This window comes from Oreochromis niloticus, linkage group LG3 (genome assembly GCF_001858045.2).
Source record: "Oreochromis niloticus isolate F11D_XX linkage group LG3, O_niloticus_UMD_NMBU, whole genome shotgun sequence".
NCBI classification, from domain to species: domain Eukaryota; kingdom Metazoa; phylum Chordata; class Actinopteri; order Cichliformes; family Cichlidae; genus Oreochromis; species Oreochromis niloticus.
Window position 1 is genome coordinate 41,935,488 of NC_031967.2, and position 22,864 is coordinate 41,958,351.

At 42.7% G+C, this 22,864-nt stretch overlaps 1 protein-coding gene and 1 non-coding gene across 2 annotated transcripts; one reads left to right on the top strand and one right to left on the bottom strand.

Annotated features, from left to right (window-relative positions):
- Positions 1–1,989: 1,989 nt before the first annotated feature.
- LOC100706061 (uncharacterized) lies at positions 1,990–21,285 on the bottom strand. Its single transcript, XM_019363322.2, has 13 exons — positions 21,249–21,285; positions 9,114–9,193; positions 8,924–9,024; positions 8,632–8,754; positions 8,436–8,544; positions 5,964–6,027; positions 4,858–4,898; positions 4,560–4,744; positions 4,374–4,457; positions 4,041–4,273; positions 3,479–3,583; positions 3,356–3,400; positions 1,990–3,205 (listed from the first exon to the last, which is right to left on the bottom strand). Exons 2-12 carry the CDS (start codon positions 9,187–9,189, stop codon positions 3,370–3,372), a joined length of 1,152 nt encoding a protein of 383 aa, XP_019218867.1. The 5' UTR covers positions 9,190–9,193; positions 21,249–21,285; the 3' UTR covers positions 1,990–3,205; positions 3,356–3,369.
- Positions 18,567–18,648, top strand: trnas-gcu (transfer RNA serine (anticodon GCU)). Its single transcript has one exon. It is a non-coding gene; the product is annotated as a tRNA-Ser (tRNA).
- Positions 21,286–22,864: the final 1,579 nt, after the last annotated feature.

The window sequence follows — 22,864 nt, forward strand, 5'->3', positions numbered from 1 at the left end:
AACGGTTTCCCCAGGCCCCTCGAGTGAAAATACCAGGTAATATAATACTGTCTAGTGTCTGTGTACATATCTGTGTCTGACACAAGGAAACTTTTTTTGACAAATTGTCTGTATTCTTAAATACTTAAAAAATTATCTTTTTCTAAACAGCCCTCATCACTCCAGTCTGCCCCCCAGCCCACTGATAGCAACCATCATAATGCCCCACCCAGCTTCCGGCACCTTTCGCCACTCCGGCACAAGCTGACACAGCTTTGCGATCTCGCCAGCATGCAGTCTGATGTCTTCCCTATAGATGGTATGCTTTTAAAAAAGTTTTAAAGCTGCATCACAATGTCATTGTACTCTTATCTAAAAAAAAAAAAAAAAAACCCCAATTTATACTCCTGGATGTCATCTTGTTGTGATATTTTTTTTTCTTTTTTTTTTTTTTTTTTCTGTAGATTCCAGAGACTCTGTGAGGCCACTATTACAAGGCAAGTTTGAAAATCTTGGAATTTCACAGTTTACATGGTATAACAAATATATGTGACAGGCAAAAACTAGTAAACACTTTTAGCAGTTACAAGAACTAACAAATGAATATCCAACAAAAGGGAATAGAAATACATTGTACTGCCAATACTTTGGTTTATTCTTTGTATGACTTGAAAATCAGGCTTTAGGGAAAACTAAATGACATGTTTCTATCATCAATTACATGAAGTAAACACACAAGCACTTGCATACACATTTAAGACATGAGACACGCTAATTCCATCTCTTAAAATGTGTCTATAGGTGAGACGCTTTGTGTTGATTGGTGCTGCTGGACCACACTGGAGGTGCGAGTCCGCCGTGTAATGGTTTATGCCATTACAAAGGAGCTGGCCTCTGTACTCAACTGGGCAGGGAAAAAAAACCAAGGACCAGACAAAGCAAAAAAGGGCATTTAAAGAGACAGCGCTGTGCAGATGCATATTTGGTAAGTTTTACTGTTTATTGTAGTTTTATGAGCCTAAAGTGAACAATAAAGGGATCAATTGATGTGCTGGGTGCGTTTCACATTTCCTATGTTTTTTTTTTTTTGCTATATTACTTTGTCTTTCTTAATAACAAGACTTTCATGTCCGGTTAATCTGGAGATGGAGTCTTTGGTCTTCGGCTTGTTTTGTCCTCGGGTTGTACACTTTGTACAGCCCGAGGACCCCATGTTTTCTTTTTTCTTTTCTTTTTTTTTAAAGGATACATGGCACACCATGCTAAGACATATCACATTTTCAGCTTATAGCTCTTTGGGAATCAAATGCAGCAGTTTGCTGATTTCCGCCTGGTGACTTTCATGTTTATCAGCCTAGGAGTTTACATACTTTCTCCCTGCTGAAGACAATTAACAAGAGCTTATTCATGTGCTCTAATTCCCTTTTTTTTGTCTTTGTTTTTTTTTTGTGTGTGTGTGTCTATTTTTGTCCTAGATGGCCTGGCGCAGCAGGTAGGGGCGAACTCTATGTCTGAGTTGGTCTTTGCTTAAGCAGTCCAGAAATGGCTCAGATATGCTCCAGATCGTACGGGTGGCGCGCATCATCCATCCCCATCCCGGAGTAAATAATAAAAAGTGACGTGAAACATAGAAATGTAAATAGGAAACTTTGTCTTTTAATAAAGTATTTTGCAAATGATACATGTCTATTGACCTTTTTTGTTTGTTTTTTTTTTGTTTGTTTTTCAATAAAAAGCAACTGTGCAAAAGAGGTGGAAAATTAACACCATAGCTCAACAGTGTTTCAATATCAGAATCTGACATTGTTTCAATGTCAACAGTATTCGAAAATATAACGTCGAATCAATGTCAGGTTTCAACATTGATTCAACATCAAAACCTGACGTTGTTTCAACGTTAAAAATGGGTGCAAGAGTGACGTTGGGTCAACGTCACACTTCAACGTTGCTTCAATGACGTCGCCTGATATTGACTCAACATTGTTTCAATGTTTCCTTGCTATCTGGGTAGAATTCTTCAAACAGAGTTTATTAAATAGTGTCATATGCATGCCAGAAACAGTATAATACAGCAAGACACACATAGCCAGCAAGTACAGTGAACCCCAGAGTACAGAGCCTTTAAGCACAAACAGCAGAGACACACAAAATGACAGACAGGAAAAAAAACTGGTCGGGGCATATCTGACCCTCCTTTCATAGGAGTCCACAACCCCTCCTCCAGTTGCTGTGTAACTTTTCATTCCTTGCTTTTTACTTGGACCGTATTAATTTTAAACTAATAAGTATTTTCTTAAATCAATATTATCCCAGTTATCGATGTAATGTGTTGGCAATATTTTTCCCAATAAGTTGTCATTCCTACTTGCACTTTGTTCCTTTTTTAATCTCCAACATATGTGTTGCACAACTTTCTGAGCACTATTCCCAGCATCCATCATTTATAATTGCGTTCCTTTGTCAGTTTTATGGCCAAAGTAAGTCCAGAAGTTAACAGTTAATCATCCTGACACTTCTGTCAGGTTTTGTTGCCAGCAGTAGGCGACTACATTTGATAAGGAAAGGTTTTTCTCGACATTGGGCACCTGAGGCTAGAAAACAGAATGCCAGGTGCATCCTCAGTGGCGCCAGGCTTTTTTTTTTTTTACCATATGTGCTATAGAAGGGCTGTTCACAACGTGGGACAATGAAGATGAGCAGAAAAAGAGGGTCCTGGGCACACTTAGCAGTGCCAAGTTGAATTAACCCTGTTTGGTCTTGTCACCCTTGGCCATAACACGATCAAAGGTTACTTATTGACCCTAATTACTATATTTCAAACAGTACTGATCAACACGTGCTCATAAAACAAGTGGCACAAACCTCGTTAATATAACTGAAGATAATATTGGACCTAAATATGTGGGTCTTGTGATTTGAACATGTAGGTTAGATGCTTAACACAGTTATTCCATTATATAAAATAGTCCAGTATAGGTATATATATTGTATATATGATGTCATAAATATGTCATAATAAATCCACAACAGTAATCCAAACAGCTTGGAAAGAATACTGACTGGACTTCTTTGAGTTTCTTGAACGTCACCTCAGAGATGAAACGTGAAACAAAGAAGTCCAGTTGCTTTTCTTTCCAAGCTCCTCAGAACACAGCGATTGTTTTATCAAGCTTTCTTGATTGAAGAGAGTTAAAGTTGTTTCCTTCATCCCAGAAATGATGTTTGTCTGCAGGCAAAAAACCAAAAAAAACCAAAACATGCACTTGTCTGTAAAACTGCTGAAAACAGAAAGACTGAGCTGAGTTTCGAAACCAAACAAGAACAATCATAGTAATTCATTTTACAGTTTGCAGACTCTACAGTGAAGCTGACCCACCTTGCTTTACTCCTTCATTGTTTGCCTTCTTCAGATGAACAGACCCTGCAGCAGAGACACACACATTAAAAACTGAACTCCAGGCAACAGAAAACCAAGAGACGCACACTGATATGTTCTTACAGAGCCTTGTAGAAAGCCTTCTGGGCCATCATGTGCTCTCTGAAGATATTGATGGCTTTAAATACATCCATATGATCCTGATTCTCCTTTATCACCTTTTTGTACCTGTGTCACAGAGAGAGAGAGAGAGACAGAGCAAAACAATGGCTTTTTCTTGTCATCACAAGAAGAAAAGCAAAACACAAAAGCTGAAAAGTTGAAGAGCAGAGATGGTACACTAACAAAAGAAAACATCGAATATATATATTAAAAGCTCAAGTTTTTACATTTTATAGAAGCGAAAGATGGCTGAAGATAACAAAATTCCCATTTTAATAATGATGACACAATGTGATGTCAGCACATTGTGTTAAAAACATCAAAGTTTAGTACAGCCCTTGGTCTTCGGTGTAGGAGAGTGGTATTGTTTTATGATCAGTTGAGTTGCTTTGTGATTCCTTTTTTTCTTATTTTCCACCCCCATTTATTTCATATCTTTGTTGGTCTCTTTTTCTGTCTTATGTTGGTTGTTGTTTCGTTTCGTGTCCTTCTGATCATTTGTGTGGAAATAGTGATGATCTACCTGTTTATCCAGGTGACCTCATTCAGACTGTCTTTGCTCCACTCCTGGTAGAAGCTGTTAGTCATGGACCTGGACATCAGCGGCTCTTCAAGCAGTTCTTGAGCCAGGAAGTAACGTAGACATGGCCGGGCCGACAGAGCCACTAACCAATAAACTGGCTCCTCCAAAACCACAGAGTGGTACAGCTGGAGAGCATAATGGAGCACCTGTGGAGGACGTGAAGCCAGGAGTCTCTGAAGGACAGGACAAAGTGAATCACACTTTTAATTTCATTAAACTGTTTTGTTCCAGATACATGTTTTTGTTTTGACTGCTGCAGGAAAATGGTTTCACCTGCTTTGTGCTGCTGTAGAGTTTAAGTGTGTCCAGCAGCAGTGGCCTTATGTCGTCAGTCTCCTCTAGATTACAAATCAGGACCTGCAAGAAAAACCAAGAAAGGAGCCAAAGTCTAAAAGTCTATGAAAAGAGCTGGTCTGGAAAAAGGTTGTGAGAATTGGGATAAGCGTGATGACCTCGTACCTCCAGAGTGCTTCTGACTCGGGTCAAATACAGCGCCTCCTGCTGCATGAAGCTGGAGTAGCACTGTTCTGTCACATGACCAGACCGCAGCTCTCTGAGGAAGGAGGACGAGTGGAGGATCTCCTCTGCTAGTGCATCACTTTTGCTCCAAAGGACATCAAACAAATCCACGCCGGGGACAATACCTGAGTGTGTGGGCGGGACACTAGTGAACATACCTCTAAAGCTGCAGTTCCTCTAAGGGCCATGAACACACAGGTGTGTATGAATGAGCTCAGTAGTGTTGTTAAAGTCTCACCTGGTTCAGGCTGCTCCTCGGTGCTCTCGATGACATCAGAGCTGAAGATAAACAGGAGATCACCGTGAAGCAAATTTATAACAGTCTCATTAAACAAAAAACAAAAAGGAGCCCATCCCAGCATCCACAGGGAGAGACAGGTCACCACTCTGTCAATCAATTTTACATCTTTTTGATGATTTTATATCACTTCATGATTGTTTTCTGTCTTATTTTGGTTGTTTCTCATCTCCTTACAATCATTTGTGTCTCACTGCGGTCACTTTTGGTGCCTTTTGTATCCCTTTAACTTATTTCTGTCACTTTTTGATGGTTTTCTGTCACTTTTGATCATTTCACATCTTCTTTTGGTAACTTTGTAGCTCCGTTTCACCTTTTTATAATGTCATATCTACTTTTAGTTGTTTTCTGTGTCATTGCGGTTATTTTACATCATGCATTGTCTCTTATAGTGGTTGTTTTGTGCACATGGTTTAGGATGTTTTGATTGACTTTAGTTCTTTTTAGAGTGTTCCACCTCTATTTGGTGCTTTTTTTGTCACTTCTGGTCATTTTGCATCTCCTTAACTTTGTAGTTTTGTTTGATTTATTTGACAGTGTTTTTGCAGAATTCAGTTTTAAATACCTCTTCATGATTGTTTATGTGATTGTTATCATTTTTTGGTGTGATTTTATTCATTGTTTTACATTTTTTGCTCTTATGAGTTTCTTTCTATGATGGTAAGTGTACATTTAGGTGACAATTTGAAACAAAGTGGCACATATTTCAGTACAGCTCTCTGGCACTCTGCATTATTTTTGAGTTTCACTCTTTTGTTCTTTCGTTGTTTCTATTTCATACAAGTGACACCTGTTCTTGTCTCTGTACTTAAAGATCACAGCTTTTATTTCCTGTGTTTTGTGGACTTTAATGCCACTGAGGTCCAGTGGAAGGTCAATTTAAAGGTACTTTTTGTAATTACACAAAAAGTAGAGCACTGCCCTACTTCAACTCCTGTTGGTGTCTCTTCACATTATGTTAACAGTTAATTTAATACATTTGGTTTTAAAGGTGTTAAACACAGAATTTTAATGTGAATAGTTTTAGAAACCTGATTCTTGCCTACCTGGCTTTCATGGAGCATATGTAGAACTTGAGCTCTTCACATGGGGAGCTGTGCAGTTCTCCACCTGAACCAGAAGCAACACAAGAAACTTTTTAATTTTTTTCACTTTAACTTTCTCAAAAAACACAATAAATGACCCAGCAACCATTTCAGAAGCAGCAACATTCTGGGGTTTGTGGGGGATGCCAAAACTTGGCTGGTGAATTTGATGTGTCGGTCCACCGAGTTAATGTGATCCGTGAATTGTGGTACGTCCTGAGATTTGATTTTCACCCAGGTGTCATCCACATACCTGAACCAATGACTTGGTGGTGTTCCAGGGTAGGATAGCAAATCCCTCTTTTCCACTTCTTCTATATACAAATTGGCCACGATGGGTGAAACTGGGGAACCCATGGCACACCCATGTTTCTGCCTGTAGAACTGACCCTTGTATGTGAAATAGGTGGAATTAAGACACAGTTCCAAAAGCTGAGAGTGGTCCTGTTGCTGAGGTTGGAGTCATCCTGTAGTCTCTTACGAACTACCTCCAACGCTTCCGTGACTGGGATGCAAGTGAAGAGCGATGTAACATCGTACGAGACCATGGTTTCATCTGCCTCCATAATGACATCTCTCACCTTTTCAACAAAGTCCAAAGTGTTTTGGATGTGGTGTTCATAGCTGCCCACCAGCGGGTTGAGGATCGTGGGTGTTGAACAATGGTCATGAAATTTCCATAATTATGATGAAGGAACTGACCTCCCAGCCCACTGTTGCTTCAGTGGTGCTAGCTGCACATCCACCCAATGTATATACTATATATATATATCTATATTTATAATGTTATTCCCCCCCCCTTTTTTTGCACATGTCGAGGAGCGTGTCAGGATACATTTCACTGTGTGTTATACTTGTATAACTATGCATGTGACAAATAAAGAACCTTGATGTACTGTTTATAAGGTTGGTTAAACCTGCAGTCAGCTGAGACTGAAGAAGTCACTTGAATGAGTGACGAAACGTTTCTTCCACTGAAATCGCAACGTCCAGATGAACAGAATCAACTTTTGTGAACATACTACTCAGTTAAAGAGCTGGTTAAACTGGTTAGGCTGGTTAGGCTGCAGCATGGTGGGGAAGATTACTGCACTGTGGTCAGTGTTGGGGAGTAACGGAATACATGTACCGCCGTTACGTATTTAGAATACAAAATATGAGTAACTGTATTCCGTTACAGTTACCGTTTAAAAAGGTGGTATTCAGAATACAGTTACTTTGTTGAAATAAATGGAATACACGGCGGTACTTCCCTGTTTCATATTGTCGCGGGTCAGGACTGTTTGGGTTTGTTTGACAGCTACGTTCTGTTGTTCCAGGCGGCAGCGTTACGGTTGCCATGGTTACAGGGTGACGCGCTCTCTATCTGCTTGTTTCCTGGGTGAGAGAGCGCTTTTTTGTTGTTGTTGTTGTGCTAAGCTAAAAGGCAGAATGCTACAGGCATGGCCCTAAAGAATGTAGCCTCATGGGCAGTGTAGTCCGTGCTGCAGGGAGAATGGACTACCATACACGTTATGTGTCTGTGAGCGAGGGAGGGAGAGAAAGGAAAAGTCCGAGCTGTCACGGAGCAAAAACGGGAGCTGGAAGCATGTAAATATAATAATAACCACTGCAGCCAAGAAGAGTGCCTGACGAGCCCAGTTGTAAGTAAGCTATTAAGACTCAACTGTACACTGTGTTCGTGTTTTCCTCCGGAAAAAATAAGTTCCGTTGGAGCAGCCTTTCAACGCCTCTCTCTGTCTCTGGCAAGCAAAGTTGACCCAGACAACAAAGTAAAGCTAGTTTTCGGCTACCAGCCCGACACGGAACCCACCGTATTAGCCACAGGTCCCTTTACTACGGTTCGGAGCCGCGGACCTTCAGTATCAGTAATAAATCACAGCAATAGGACATTCACGTAGTTGTAAACAGCACGATAATATATTAAGTAATCCAAAGTATTCAGAATACGTTACTCTCATTGAGTAACGTAACGGAATACGTTACAGAATACATTTTGGGGCATGTATTCAGTATTCTGTAATGGAATACATTTTAAAAGTAACCTTCCCAACACTGACTGTGGTGCCCGTGGCTATGGTTCTCATGGTCAGTGTAACGGCATAATAGCCATTAATTTTAATTTAGGATTAGCAGCACAGGAACAAACAAAGAAAGTAATTGTTCTGGAGCTCACAATAGAAATTACTGTAACTTATTTCCAAGCAGTTCTTTTCCTCAGGGTTTCCACACGCACTAAATCACATTGACAGTATTAATTTTCTGTTTAGCTGTGGCGGCAACACCAAACAGAGCTGGTGTTTGATCAGTTAGCTCTCTTCGTTCCTTCTGTTAAAAAAAAAAGGAGTGTCTGTGTTTTTTGGGGGGGTTTTTTTCCCGCCTGCAACATACAACAATTCATCTCTGTAATGAATCCATGTTCTGGTTAACTACCATTAGGTGTCATTTCCAAACAAGCCCCAACCACTCCTGCTGTTTTCGGGCCACTGATCCAGCTGCTGATCCTGAAGGGTGTGTCATCAGTCCAGAACCAGGAGCCATTCTTTAAAAAGAAAAGAGAGAGGCAAATGGAGGAGATGTTTGAAATAAATGACCCAAACAGCATGTGGGAGAGATGACCATCGCTAACCTGTTGCTCCTGGGAACCGCCCAGCCACACAGGAGTGCTTGTGTTTGCTACCTGGGCAACAAACTGCAGATCCTCTGGCGTGTGGATGGATACAAGGTCACCCCCAGACTGAGAGCATAGAAACTGAAAGACCCAGACACATACGTTACAATTTGTTTAGAATGTAAATTTTAAACAAATTTATTTTAAAAAGGCAAATAAACATATGCAGAAGTCATGTCTGATGTATGATGTTGTTCTTTAAATGACACATGATCCCATGATGTCATGGTCTGTTTGGCAACTTATTTACAATGGCATCTCTCCAGGAGCTCCACACCGGGTAGAATGATAAACATCTCTGCCCAAACAGAAACCACCGAGGATGACACGGAAGCAAAGAACCTGTCCCTGCTGACATTATAGGGAAATACACACCTATTAAAACACACATGTGTGATATTTCTGCATTTTAATGTGAGTGCAAGTCATTATATTTCCACCTGAGGAGGACACTGAGGGGGGCAATGTAATCAGGAGGACAACTGGGAGCAGACGAGGCAGCACGTACACCATCATGGATCTGTATGACAAATACAAACAAATTTAGGACAACTTTTATATTGACTCTATTAGTAAAGAAAACGGGGGGGGGCAGGACAGAAGAATACTGAGAGACAAACATAAAAGAGACAAATGTTTAGTTTTAATCAGAATCAAAATAAGAATACTATGTTTTACTATATGGTTACGGTCGCTCCAAGACAATAAGGAAAGTAACGGATAGGACTAAATTAATAATATAATATATTATAAAGTTACAAATATATGAAGTGGCTCTAATATATACAAATATAAATATGAAGTGAAATATATGATTGACATTTTACTCTAAACTGTAAAACTTTGTCATTTTCACATTGTCATAGTGTATATATATATTCTAGTGCTGTCAATAGATTAAAAAAAATAGCTAATTAATCTCACAATTTTCTGTTATTAATCACGATTAATCGCAATTAGTTGATCAATAGACTGGCTCCAATTACATTTTTTCAACTTTATATTTTAAGATTGTAACAGACATTTATGCAATACAATGAAGTAAATGCAGAATAAACACAAAGAATGTATGCTGAAATTCAAAGAGAATTTTAATAGTTTTCATCAATCTTTAACACAGTGAAAACTCACAAAAAAACCTTTAAGGCCATCAAAAGTGACCGAACCCAGGCCTAAAGGTTAAAGTGAATACCATAACAATAAAGGGTGCACAATACTCAGTATTTAAAACACAAAAAGACCCAGAATGTTGAACATTTTTCACTTCAAAGGAGCAATCTGGCTTAGTCCTTCTTTGCACTCAGCCAGTTACTGAGGCAGACTGTTTACATTGTCTGATGACAAAGAAGCACGCTTCTTTTGAATGATGTGACCTGAGAGTGACAATAATCTCTCACAATGTCACGATCCTGGGTCTTTTGACCCAGCGTCTTGGAGTTTTAGGTCATGTTCATGTTTATGTTTAAGCCCTCTAGGTTTTCAGTTCATTTTTCATCATGCCTAGGTTGTTATAGTTCTTTGTTATTAGATTCCCCTTGTGTCTTCCAACCCCTGTTTATTCTCCCTTGCCCTTCATGTGTTTCATGTCTGTTTTGTTGTCAGGTTCATGTAGTCATGTCTGCGTTTCATTATGTTTCCTATTTTATTTTCTAAGAGGTTCTGTTTTGTTTTACTCTTTCCCTGTGGCGTTGTTATGTCCATGTTGTGTCTACTGTGCCTTTCTGTCCCATGTTTCAGGTCCCTATGTTCTGTCTCCTCGGTTGCTGTTAAGTTTGCATGTCTAGAGCTCAGTCAGTGTTTCCTGTTTTACTTTGAAGGTCCGTGTCTCATGTGAGTGATTCTAGTTTTGCTTCCCTTGTCTCTTCCAGCCTGATTACCCCCCAGCTGTGCTCTCCTTCTGTGTCTAATTCCCTCGTTATCCCTCTGTGTATTTAAGCCCTGTGTTTTTCTCTTTGTCAGTGTCGTAGTCTCCCTCATGGCTGTGTTTTCCTATGTGTCAGTTTAGCCATGTCCCAGTTTAGTTTAGTTTAGTTTAGTTTAGTTTAGTTTAGTTTAGTTTAGTTATGGTTTTCATGCCATTCTGTAATAAAGCAGCCTTTTGAGTTTAATTCCTGCGTGGTGAGTTTTGCGTTTGGGTCCTTCTCCTGCCTTTACACAGCCGAAACATGACAGAAGACTACGACCAGACAATGGACCCAGCAGCTCACAATCCCTCCGCTGAGCTCCAGGAGGACATGATCTACACGGTAGAATTTCTCTGCCAGGAGTGGTTTGTGCTGCCATTTAAGGAATACCAGGAGGAGCTAGCTCTCCGCTTACAATGGATGATCTCTGGACTCCCCTGGTTATTTGGCATGCTCCACCCTTTAATCCAGGACTTCCTTGTTTCTACTGTGCGTGTCCACCCTGAGCAGCCACTCCTGTGTGAAGAGCCGGAGGATTTTCAGCCGAGTCCGCTGGAGGATTTGCGGGCCGACTCGTCTCCTCCCTCTTCCAGGAGAAAGCGGCATTCACGCCGCCATCGCTCCACAGCAGCTGAGCAGACCACTTTTGTGAGTAAAAGTGACTGCCACATTCTGATTCAAAACCTTCTGCCATTTCATCCACGGTTAGTCATGCTGCTCCTATGAACGCTTTAGTTTTTCAACCAGCTCCTCCGAACCTTCATGATTCCGATCCTGTATCTGAGACTCTACGTGATGCTCTGCCAGTATCTCAGTCAGTTATTTTTTTTTTTTTCTGTGCCTCAGCTGGGAGGTGTAAATAGTAACAGAGTGCCTCCTACCATAGTTAAACTGGCTAAAAGACTTGGACTTGATGCCACTGAGCTAATGAATCAAGTTGAATTTTGTGTTCCACAGCCAGCCATGTTCAAACACACTCACCATGTTTTAGAGTCAGACCAAGTTCAACCTGCACCTCAAGTGAGTGTTTTGGGTGTGGCTTCACCCCTGGACTTTGCTGCTCACCAGTCAGCTTATTCTGAAACTGCCTTTGCAAATCTACCTACTCCTGTGACTACTCCTGAGCTCCGCTCTCTACCACCTGTCCCGGCTCCCAGGGTGAGGCCAGCCAGGCCACAGCCTACCTCCGCACCCGTACCTACTCCTCGGGTGGGAGCGGCTCATGTCCGGTGGGTGCCTGCACCCATTCCTGTGTCCGCTGAAGGCTCAGGCGAGCCTATCCTTGTGTTCTGTAGGCTCAGAGTTAGGTCAGAGTCAGGTCAGCAACCACTACCACAATCCCTACAACCTCTCATTTTTTCCATAGTTCAGTCTGTTGCTCAGTTATTAGCTTAGTCATGTGTTCCATCATCAGTTTTGTCTCCAGGTCAGGCTTCAGTTTTGTCTCCAGGTCAGGCTTTCATTAGCCCAATCATCTGCACAACCAACCGCTCAACAGTCTGCTCAGCACTCCGCGGCTCCCACGCCGCCGCCTGTTCCTGCTGGAGGCCCAGAGGAGCCCGTCCAGCCACCACCTGCGGCTGCCACGCCGCCGCCGCCCGGTCCAGCTTCAGCCACGCCGCCGCCGCCCGGTCCAGCTTCAGCCACGCCGCCGCCGCCGCCCGGTCCAGCTTCAGCCACGCCGCCGCCGCCGCCCGGTCCAGCTTCAGCCACGCCGCCGCCGCCGCCCGGTCCAGCTTCAGCCACGCCGCCGCCGCCGCCCGGTCCAGCTTCAGCCACGCCGCCGCCGCCGCCCGGTCCAGCTTCAGCCACGCCGCCGCCGCCGCCCGGTCCAGCTTCAGCCACGCCGCCGCCGCCGCCCGGTCCAGCTTCAGCCACGCCGCCGCCGCCGCCCGGTCCAGCTTCAGCCACGCCGCCGCCGCCGCCCGGTCCAGCTTCAGCCACGCCGCCCGGTCCAGCTTCAGCCACGCCGCCCGGTCCAGCTTCAGCCACGCCGCCCGGTCCAGCTTCAGCCACGCCGCCGCCGCCGCCCGGTCCTGCGGTTGCCAAGCCGCCGCGTCGTCCACGTCCGGCTCAGCCTGCTAAACATCGTCCATGCCTGGTTTGGCGTCAGCAGCCACCTTCCAGGCCGCTGACTGGACTTCTTCGCCGGCGCGGCCGGCCTCCTAACCTGCTTCATTGCCACCGCTGGCTTCGAGGTCTGCCGCCGGAACTGCTTCCACGCCGCCGTCGGCCGCCAGCCGTCAGGCGACTTGCCTGACGGTCTTCATGCCTGTCCACGTCGCCACCGCTGGCTCCGCTGTCGGCCCCCTGAGCTGTTCAGTCATGGACTGTTGAGCCATCGGCCCCCTGGTCGACCCCCTGAACTGTATAATCTCCTGTGCAGTCGTCCTCCGGGTCGGCCTCCTGAACTAATAAGCCATGGACTGTTATGCCGTCACCCTCTGGGTCGTCCTCCTGAGTGGTGCTTTTGGACTGTTTCCTGAGCTTCAGTGCTTTTCATAGACTTTTGTTTTGCACTATTTCGTGAGCTCCGGGTTTTCGGGGATTTTGTTGTTGTTTTTTTTTTAACTTTTGCTCTGGCTTTGGTCGGTCTCAGGCCCTCCGTCCTGGACCCCCACCGCCCACCCGGGTGTGTTGTTTTTCATTTTGTTTTTCCTGGTTTAGGGCGTCTGGAATCCGCCCTTGAGGGGGGGGGGCCCTCTGTCACGATCCTGGGTCTTTTGACCCAGCGTCTTGGAGTTTTAGGTTATGTTCATGTTTAAGCCCTCTAGGTTTTCAGTTCATTGTTATAGTTCTTTGTTATTAGATTCCCCTTGTCTTCCAACCCGTTTATTCTCCCTTGCCCTTCATGTGTTTCATGTCTGTTTTGTTGTCAGGTTCATGTAGTCATGTCTGCGTTTCATTATGTTTCCTATTTTATTTTCTAAGAGGTTCTGTTTTGTTTTACTCTTTCCCTGTGGCGTTATGTCCATGTTGTGTCTACTGTGCCTTTCTGTCCCATGTTTCAGGTCCCTATGTTCTGTCTCCTCGGTTGCTGATAAGTTTGCATGTCTAGAGTTCAGTCAGTGTTTCCTGTTTTACTTTGAAGGTCCGTGTCTCATGTGAGTGATTCTAGTTTTGCTTCCCTTGTCTCTTCCAGCCTGATTACCCCCAGCTGTGCTCTCCTTCTGTGTCTAATTCCCTCGTTATCCCTCTGTGTATTTAAGCCCTGTGTTTTCTCTTTGTCAGTGTCGTAGTCTCCCTCATGGCTGTGTTTTCCTATGTGTCAGTTTATCCACGTCTCAGTTTAGTTTTGTTATGGTTTTCATGCCATTCTGCAATAAAGCAGCCTTTTTTGAGTTTAATTCCTGCGTGGTGAGTTTTGCGTTTGGGTCCTTCTCCTGCCTTTACACAGCCGAAACATGACACACAAGGCACTGTGGTTGCAGGGGTTGACAGGTACTTGTGTGCAATAGGTGCCAGCCTGGCATGTGCTCCTTCTCTCTTTAACCACCACTGTAGTGGACACTCTCCTATGTCAATTTTGGGCTGTGCTTTGTACAGATTCAGACAGCGATCTATAGAGTCTTCCTCTTCCTATGTATCTGAATCAGAAGAACCCAGCAAGCAGATGGACATCTTGCTCTTCTTTGGTGATGGTTCCTCTTTTGTATGAGCAGATGGTTGGTGTGCATCCGTCTCTGCCATCAGAAGGTCATGTACTGAAGCCCACACCTCTCTTTCATCTTTGGAAAGGCACTTAAGGTCCTTAAACCTGGGATCAAGGACTGTAGCGATCTTCAGCCATGTGAGATTGCTGCTGTCCCTCCGCTGAGCTAGGTCTGTCGTAAAAACCTTCTTAAACCTCAAAACAGACTGGTTCATCATGTGAGGGCTCCATAATCCTGAACAAATGACACAAGGCTGGCAACACCATGGAACAGGAGACATACCGCTCTCCCCCCCAGCAGTTCGGTCACATATCTGCAATAGAAAGATCAAGTCTGTATTTTTCTATTAATCACACAAACATAAATACCACATATGAAAATACAGAGAGGTGGAGAACATACTTGAAGACAAAACTAGAACACAAAGAGACACACAATCATGAGAAACAAAATGATTTACCTGCAAGGTTCAAGTAGTTCCTCCAGCTTTTGCAGTCTGTCAAGCTCCTGGTCAGTCAACATGGTCACCTTGCTATTTTGCTGAGTCAGGATGGTGGTCAGCCCAGATTTGTTTCTCTGGATCCGCTTGATCATCTCTAGGGTAGAGTTCCATCTTGTTGGAACGTCCTGAACAAGCGGTTCTGTTTGATGTCCATGTGCAGCTTGCTGTGCCTTTAATTCCTGAGCGTTTGCTGGACTATGCTTAAAATGTCCAACAATCTTGCGACATTTGGCCAGAGCCCTTTCAAATGCGCTGTCATTAAGAGAAACCGTGATTGTTCTTTGCAGAATGTGGGCCATGCAGGGCATGTGTTCAAATGGAAGTAGTCTGGAGGCTGCAACCATGTTACAAGCACTGTCGGTGCCAAGCGTGGTTAGCTTGTCCTTGATTTTCCATTCGTTTGCAACACTCAAATGGTCAGCACACGCCTCAGCATAGTGTCTCTCTTCGGTTTTACTCACTGTTAGTGACTGGACCATGCAATCGTTTGCACTATCAATAAAATGCGCCGTGACCCCCAAGTAATTATCGTTGTTCACCGAAGTCCAGTGGTCTCCGGCGAGAGCGACGTTCCTTACTTGTACAAGCTTGCTGGACTGCTGAGCCCTCTGGTCCTCATACAAAGTGTGCAGTCTCGACACAATGGTTCCTCTCGGGAGCAGATTGTAACACACATCTCCTGATGCAGCGTAAATGACTTCTCTCAGTCCATCATCTTCTACTATGCTAACTGGTCAGCAGTTTTTAGCTATCCAAACAACTGTGGAATTGGTTAATTTTTCTCTCACATTTTTTGTTATTCGTCCATGAGCACCATACTCCTGAAGCGTAGACTGGCGAGGTCCCATAGAGGTGGATTCAGTTGGGTGTTTTGCTCTCATGTGATACGCCAGTGATGAACTGCTTCTGTGGTACCTGAATTCAGCTTTGCAAATTGTGCACCTTACACTCGTTTTGTCCAACAAGCCATCAGGCAACTTCTTAAAGAGAAACTTTCCACCCAAAAGTCCACCCTCCTCCATGCTTGCGTGTTTGCTAGTGTTAGCTAGATAGTAGCATGGTGTCACTTCTTCTTCTAATCATTTCTGTCAGGCCAAACGCCAGCATAGCACACTGTTGCCCCTCCTCCAGAGGTGATCATGAGTCTTAGATTACAGGAAAGTGTAAAAAAAAAAAAAAAAAAAAAAAAAATCAGCGTTAAAATTTTTTTTTTTACGCGTTAAACATTTTGCATTGATCTCAACAATTAATGCGTTAATTTTGACAGCACTAATATATTCATGATGTTGTTGTCATTTGGTATCACTATGTCGATCACTACAGATGTCTTCTTCAGTTTGTCAACCACCACTACGTCCGGTTGGTTAGCCATCACCATTTTGTCCGTCTGTATCTTCCAGATCCTCGGTCATTCTCCACCACCCTAGGGGGTGTCTCCCATTTTGACCTTGGGACTTCCAGGGTATACTCGGCACAGATGTTTCTGTATACTACGCCGGCCACTTGGTTGTGGCGTTCCATGTATGCCTTGCCTGCTAGCATCTTGCACCCTGCTGTTATGTACTGGATTGTCTCAGGGGCACCTTTACACAGCTTGCAGAATAGAGCTGCTTCTCCTCCACATTGAAAGGAGGCAGCTGAGGTGGATTAGGCATCTGATAAGGATGCCTCCTGGATGAGGTGTACCAGGCATGTCCTACGGGGAGGGCCATGCTAGAAAGATTATATCTTTCAGCTGGTTTGGGACCACTTTATTTGTAAAAAATGTTTGGAATCATGTATGATTTTCATTCCACGTCTCAAGTGTACACCACTTTGTATTGGTCTTTCACGTGGAATTCCAATAAAATTGATTCATGTTTGTGGCTGTAATGTGACAAAATGTGGAAAAGTTCAAGGGGGGCGAATAATTTTGCAAGCCACTGTATCTATTTTAATAAAGTTCATGCGTGTATACACAGGTCACGCTGCTTATTGAAAAAAACCCACAAAGATGTTAATCTGATTTATTTGCTCTCTCTCCTCCTTAAACATGTTAGTTTTAATTCACAATTGGCAACTGAAACAATTATGACACATATGAACATCAGGAAATAAAGACCCGATAGATTTAACCTCAGTAAATGAAGTCAGTTGGGGCTATGACAGTTGTGTACCGGGACCTGAGCTTTGTCGGCAGTATAACAGCTCGAGCACTTGTGAGACTGGGCTGGGCAGACATCTCCGAAATCATCAAAGCTCTTTTGCAAATAGGCTCCATCTTGACAAACTGACCAGATATCTGAAGATTAAACCACTACATTCTCGGTAATATACGGCATATTGAAATTGCGTTTGAATTTGCGCTTGTTTGTTGCTTTCATTTTCACTTTGCGATCGTGCGAACGCTGTGTAGAGAGTGGCAGCACTGATTGGTGAGTGACGATTAATTGCGCACCAATTCCTCTGACATCGTCTTATCACTCATTAGCTACTATTCAAACGTGACAAGTGAAATCTCCCACAGCAAGCTTAAACATGTGAGAGGTTGATTGCGCAGAGAATCGCTGACCGTTATGTGAGTGTGTGTAAAAGCAGCAGGATTTACGCTGGTATTTTAGTTCTGCTGAGCCAAATAAGACAGGTCAAGGTGAAGAAGGGGCAGCCAAATAAAAGCCTACCACAAAACGGAAAAGTTATGACAAATCAGACTATGAGGCAAAAAGAAAGCTCAGCTTTTTTGGTTTCATGGACAAAAGAATTTATGTGGCTGGAATATGACGAGCTAAATAACATCATGTTCTGCCAGGTGTGTCGTGAGTTTCATTTCATTTGAGTCGACAAGCGCCTTTGTTACTCGGACCAGTAATTTTAAGAAAGACCCCATCAGAACCCATGAGAAATGCAAGAAATACATTATTGCTCAGTCTGCAATATCTTTCCCAGAACAAACAGCAATTGCAAAAAACATACTAAAAATAAACCAAGCACAAGAAGAAGTCCTGAAAAATCTTTCAAAAGCGTACTATGTTGCAAAGAGTGAACCACCATTGGCCAAATTTAGCAGTTTTTGCAAACTTCAAAAAGCAAATGGCCTCGATCTTGGATCCACTCACCCCTTACCCTTGACTTCAGTGGAAATTTCAGATTCAGGATCTGATACAGACTAATTCATGTTCTACACAGTTCTTACAAGTTCATAGAAATTTCTGTTCAATTAGAAACAAGTATTTGAGTTGATGATTGTAATTTTTATACAGTTGTTGTGATTTGTATTTTAACAACTTTCTGATTAATTTTTGTTTCCGTTACAATATTATACTTTAATGTATAATATTGTAAAGGAAACAAAACATTAAAAAATTGCTCTCTTTTTTATTCGGGCTACTTAAATTTATTTTGGGCTACCAAAAACTGAAGAGTGCCTGCCCAAAGGGCTACCAGGGATTTTGAAATTTTGCGAGCCCTGTATGTAAATAATTCATTTTGTCCGAGGGACAGCTGGGGTTGAGCAGTTTGGAGACAAAGTTAGACCGGTAAGGCTGCGGTGGTTTGGAAGTGTGCAGAGGAGGAATATAAGATATACTGGGAAAAGGGTGTTAAATATGGAGCTGCTAGGCAGGAGGAAAAGAAAAAGACGGAAGAGAAAGTTCATGGATCTAGTGGAGGAGGACATGAAGAGGGTTGGTGTGACTACGCATTCTCCTTTGTCAAGTGTTACGTAGCCCCTCGTCAGGGATCTGGAGAAGATTTCCCTGCGTCAATACTCTAGCGATCAGCTCGCGTTTTGTCCATCTAGACCACGTGTTCAGAGAAAAAATTCCCAATTCTACTGGCAAACAGCAGCGTCAGAGAGTTGAGGTGGCCGAAAGGTTAAGGCGATGGACTGCTAATCCATTGTTCTCTGCACGCGTGGGTTCGAATCCCATCCTTGTCGAAAGTTCTTGCTACTTATCTTAATGAGTCTTGTGAGATTGTCTGCCAATGTAGGTAGGTATAATGCAATTCCTCTGCTCGTCTTCGGCTCAGTACTCCCTATAGTTCACCATGTGGTCTTGTTGCACAGGTCACTGTAAAGAGAATGTTCTGCTAATACAATAGCAGAAAGGTACTCTGTTTCCAGAATAGTCAGTGCTCCAAACGAACGTATGTGGCTTCCTTTGGCAAATGTTTATTTGCACGTCAGTAAGGCTGTTCTTTGAAAGATGTGAGCAACAGGAGTCGTGTGTTGGAATGGGAGGTTTCTTGCTGCAGCCACCATTGTTCGTGCACTGTCTGTTGCAATTGTCGTGACCTTTGTTGAATTCCCCATTTCCCTGCCACGGAGAGAAACTGCTAAGCGCAGCTTCCGGCTTAGTTTATGGTGTTTGTCTTCTCCACAGTCAGGACTAAAGACTGGAGGACAGTCTTTTGTCGAGCCCTGGCTCGGACAGTCTTGGTCGTTGTGTCCTTGGGCAAGACACTTCACCCGCTCCCTACTGGTGGTGGTCAGAGGGCCTGGTGGCGCCAGTGTCCGGCAGCCTCACCTCTGTCAGTGCGCCCCAGGGTGGCTGTGGCTACAATGTAGCTTGCCATCACCAGTGGGTGGATGACTGAATGTGTAAAGCACTTTGTGGTCCTTAGGGACTAGTAAAGCGCTATACAAATACAGGCCATTTACAAACATGTTTACTTAATCAGATTTCATAACTTTAAATGCAAATATAAATTGTCAGTTTTAAAATCCTATGCACAAGTTTTGCAATCAACAAAGTTATTTGCAGCCATTTACCTTTTACCCTTTTTAAAATAACCACTTCAAACTATTTACATAACTATCAGGTGTTCTGCATTCAATAAGATGCCACACAAATTATTTGTGCCACTCCAAAAAAAGAATTTCTGTCCACTATAAAGGAGAACATCACAGCCTGATACCTGCAGGTCTGACAGCAGGAGGTGTATCATGCCTGTTCTCTACCTGGAGACAGCAGTCACCTCATTGTCCTGACACACAACACAAAACTATCCACAACAGTACACACTAACTACACAACGGTAACGCTGTTGTAACGATAGGAATAGTAACTACTTAGATTACTCGTTACTGAAAAAACTAATGCTGTTAGTAACGCCGTTACTTGTAACGCCATTATTCCCATCACTGTTAGTAACTAATTACTTTTATTTTTAAGTAACTTGACCAACATTGCTCATGACAATGATGCAAGCGCGTGTGACGTCTGTGGCAGGAACAAGTATGTAGATCAACAATAGATAATATGCAATATGCATAAAAGATTAAAACTGTCACGGTTCTGGGTCCGTTGGACCCAGTATTTTGAGTCGTTATGTTTTGGTTTATTTTTGGATGATGGATTATTCTTTGGTTCTCTGGTGCTTTGTCGGGAATCTGTGTTTCTTTTATTTTGGTTTAATTTTGTATTATGGATTGTTTTCTTATTCTCTTGTGATGATGATGATGATGATTATTTAGTGTTCCATGTGTTATATTCTGCCTCTCAGTCTGCGTCCTTGTTTAGTGGTTTATGGTTTCCTGTTTTGTTTTGAAGGAGTGTGCCTCATGTTAGTGTGTGCAGCTTTGCTCCCCCTGTCTCGTCAGCCCTGATCTCTCCCAGCTGTGTCTGCCTTCTGTTGCCCATTCCCTCATTACTACCCCGTGTATTTAAGCCCTGTGTTTTCCCGTACCCGGTGTCGCGTCGTACCGTCAGCCCATGCCTGTGTGTTCCAGTCCGTGTTTCATGTTTGGTTTCGGTTTTTTTTGGTGCCAGCAATAAAGCTGTGGTTTTCAGTTACATTTCCGTCTCTGAGTCCTGCACTTGGATCCACATCTCCACCCGCCCGCACACGGAGCCGTGACAAAAACTAATAAAACGAGTTTTAAAAAAGACTTTTCAATTTGGTTTAATTTTATATGATGTATTATGTAGAAAAAATTTAATTCGGCTGAAAGGTCTATTACTTTATTACGCATTCCGGTTGTGTATTGTTTTTTTAAAAGTAAGTAATAACTAACTAATTACTATTGAAGATAAGTAATCAGTAAAATAACAGGATTATTTTTTTGGAGAAGTAATCAATAATTAGTAACTAATTAGTTTTTTTTCAAGTAACTTGACCAACACTGCTTAACAAACAAATAAAAAAGTCCTCTGAAAAAGGTCATTTAGATGGAGGGATGCAAAGTAAACACAAAGCACACAATGGAGGGCGAGTGACTGAACAATGTAGTGTTCAGTCTATTTCAGTTCAGAGTAATTACACTGAAATCAAATGACAAATAATGAACCCATAAAACTAAAAAACAAAACAAAACCTAACCCAGGAACCATGACACATGTCAATGTAACTACATTTTTTTTAAGCAAGCCAGAAAACTCGAGGTTCCTGATAACATCTATGCCACCACCAAGAATATGCAAATTCACAAAACAGCTCTTGCCGCATCTGAAGGCACTTACTAAACCACCATAAAGGTTAAAAAAACAGTAAATATTGAAGTACAAGGTAATCACAACAAGGTGAATTAGGGTTTACCTGTCTGTACTTAGGTTTCTCCCACTGAAAACGCTACGTCCAGATGAACAGAATCAACTTTTGGAGGTGTCTGTACTGTAGGTTACTGTGAAAAAAAAAGGAGAGCAAGTTTATGAAAGTGCTCACAAAAGTACAAAAAGGAGTCATTTAAAAGATAGGATCTCTGGACTAATTGAGCTTTGCATATACTTTAGGGTGTGGCTCTTTGAATCCTGGCAGGCTAAATACAGAACCAGTTGATGCCAAATGGCAGCAGCCTAACTCCCGAAGCTTTCCGGCTTTCATTTTGGACTAATCGAGCTTTGCATATATTTTAAGGTGTGGCTGTCTGAATCCTGGCAGGCTAAATACACAACCAGTTGATGCCAAATGCCTGCAGCCTAACTGTCGAATAGTGATGGGAATTCCGGCTCTTTTTAGAGAACCAGCTCTTTGGGCTCGGCTCACTGAAAAGAGCCGGGTCTTTCGGCTCCCAACTGGCTCTTCAGGTTGTTTTGTTGCTTTAATTAATTTATTATTAACAACAATATAAAATTATGCACAAAAGGAATTACTAATGTAAAAAATACAAAACGTGGTTTTATTTATATATGTTTATATATAAATATATATGGTGGCCCCTAGAGACAAAGCACGTACAAACTCCAAAAAGCACGTACAAACTCCAAACATCATAGCACCCAGCTGGGTGCTATGATGTTACTGATAGTGAACTTTATTTTATTCATAAGGTTAGTTAGTAGAGTTGCCAACCGCCCCTTAAAAAACGGAATGGTCCCTCATTCAGAGAAAATATTACGCGTTTCGTATTGAGCTGAGAAGGAACGCAGCAAGAAGGGAAAAAGACACAAAGCTGGAGTTTTTCTGTGTCTTTACACTGCACAGCTGCCTCTTCTTCTCTCATTCTCTCCCCCTCCCTCTCCTGTTGCTACTTCAGTCATGAAACTGATCAATGATCAGCTGATCACCTTTTCTCTCTTGTTTGTTTATCGCCCACTTTGCACCAGAAAGAGGAAACCAGCGGATGTTGCGCTAAACAACAGCAGCACATTTAAGCTTGATCAGCTGTTGTTAGAATTTATTTAATGTTACTTTCTAGTATCAGCTGATGTTTGCTGGAGCCACAGCTGTAAAGCTGCTGGTCATGATGTCGGTTTGGATATGTGGTGAGAGGGAAACATGAAGATGAAACCAGGAGATGTCCTTACTGAATCATCAGAGCTGAACAGGTGATGGAGAAACAGGTTTACCTTTTAGGTGACATGAATGAGTTGAAGGGAAGTTATGAACTGTTTCTGAGAAATAACACCAGGATCCTTTTCTAAGTGGCTGACAACTGGTAACTATGCAGGGGCGGATCTAGCAAAGTTTTGCCAGGGGGCCAGGTAGGGCATTAACAGGGAGAGGGGGGCACAAAGAAATACTTTTCTTTCTTATTCTCATTTAAAATGTCTTTTTTTAATTAAATAATTATCTGAATCTTACAACCAAAGTTTTTATCTGATGTAAAATGTATAGAAATCATAAATATATCAACAAGACAGTGTACATCACTGTCACAACAGCGTCTGTTTCCATTCAAAGGCTTTATGGCTTTTCCTATAATACCTGGTGGG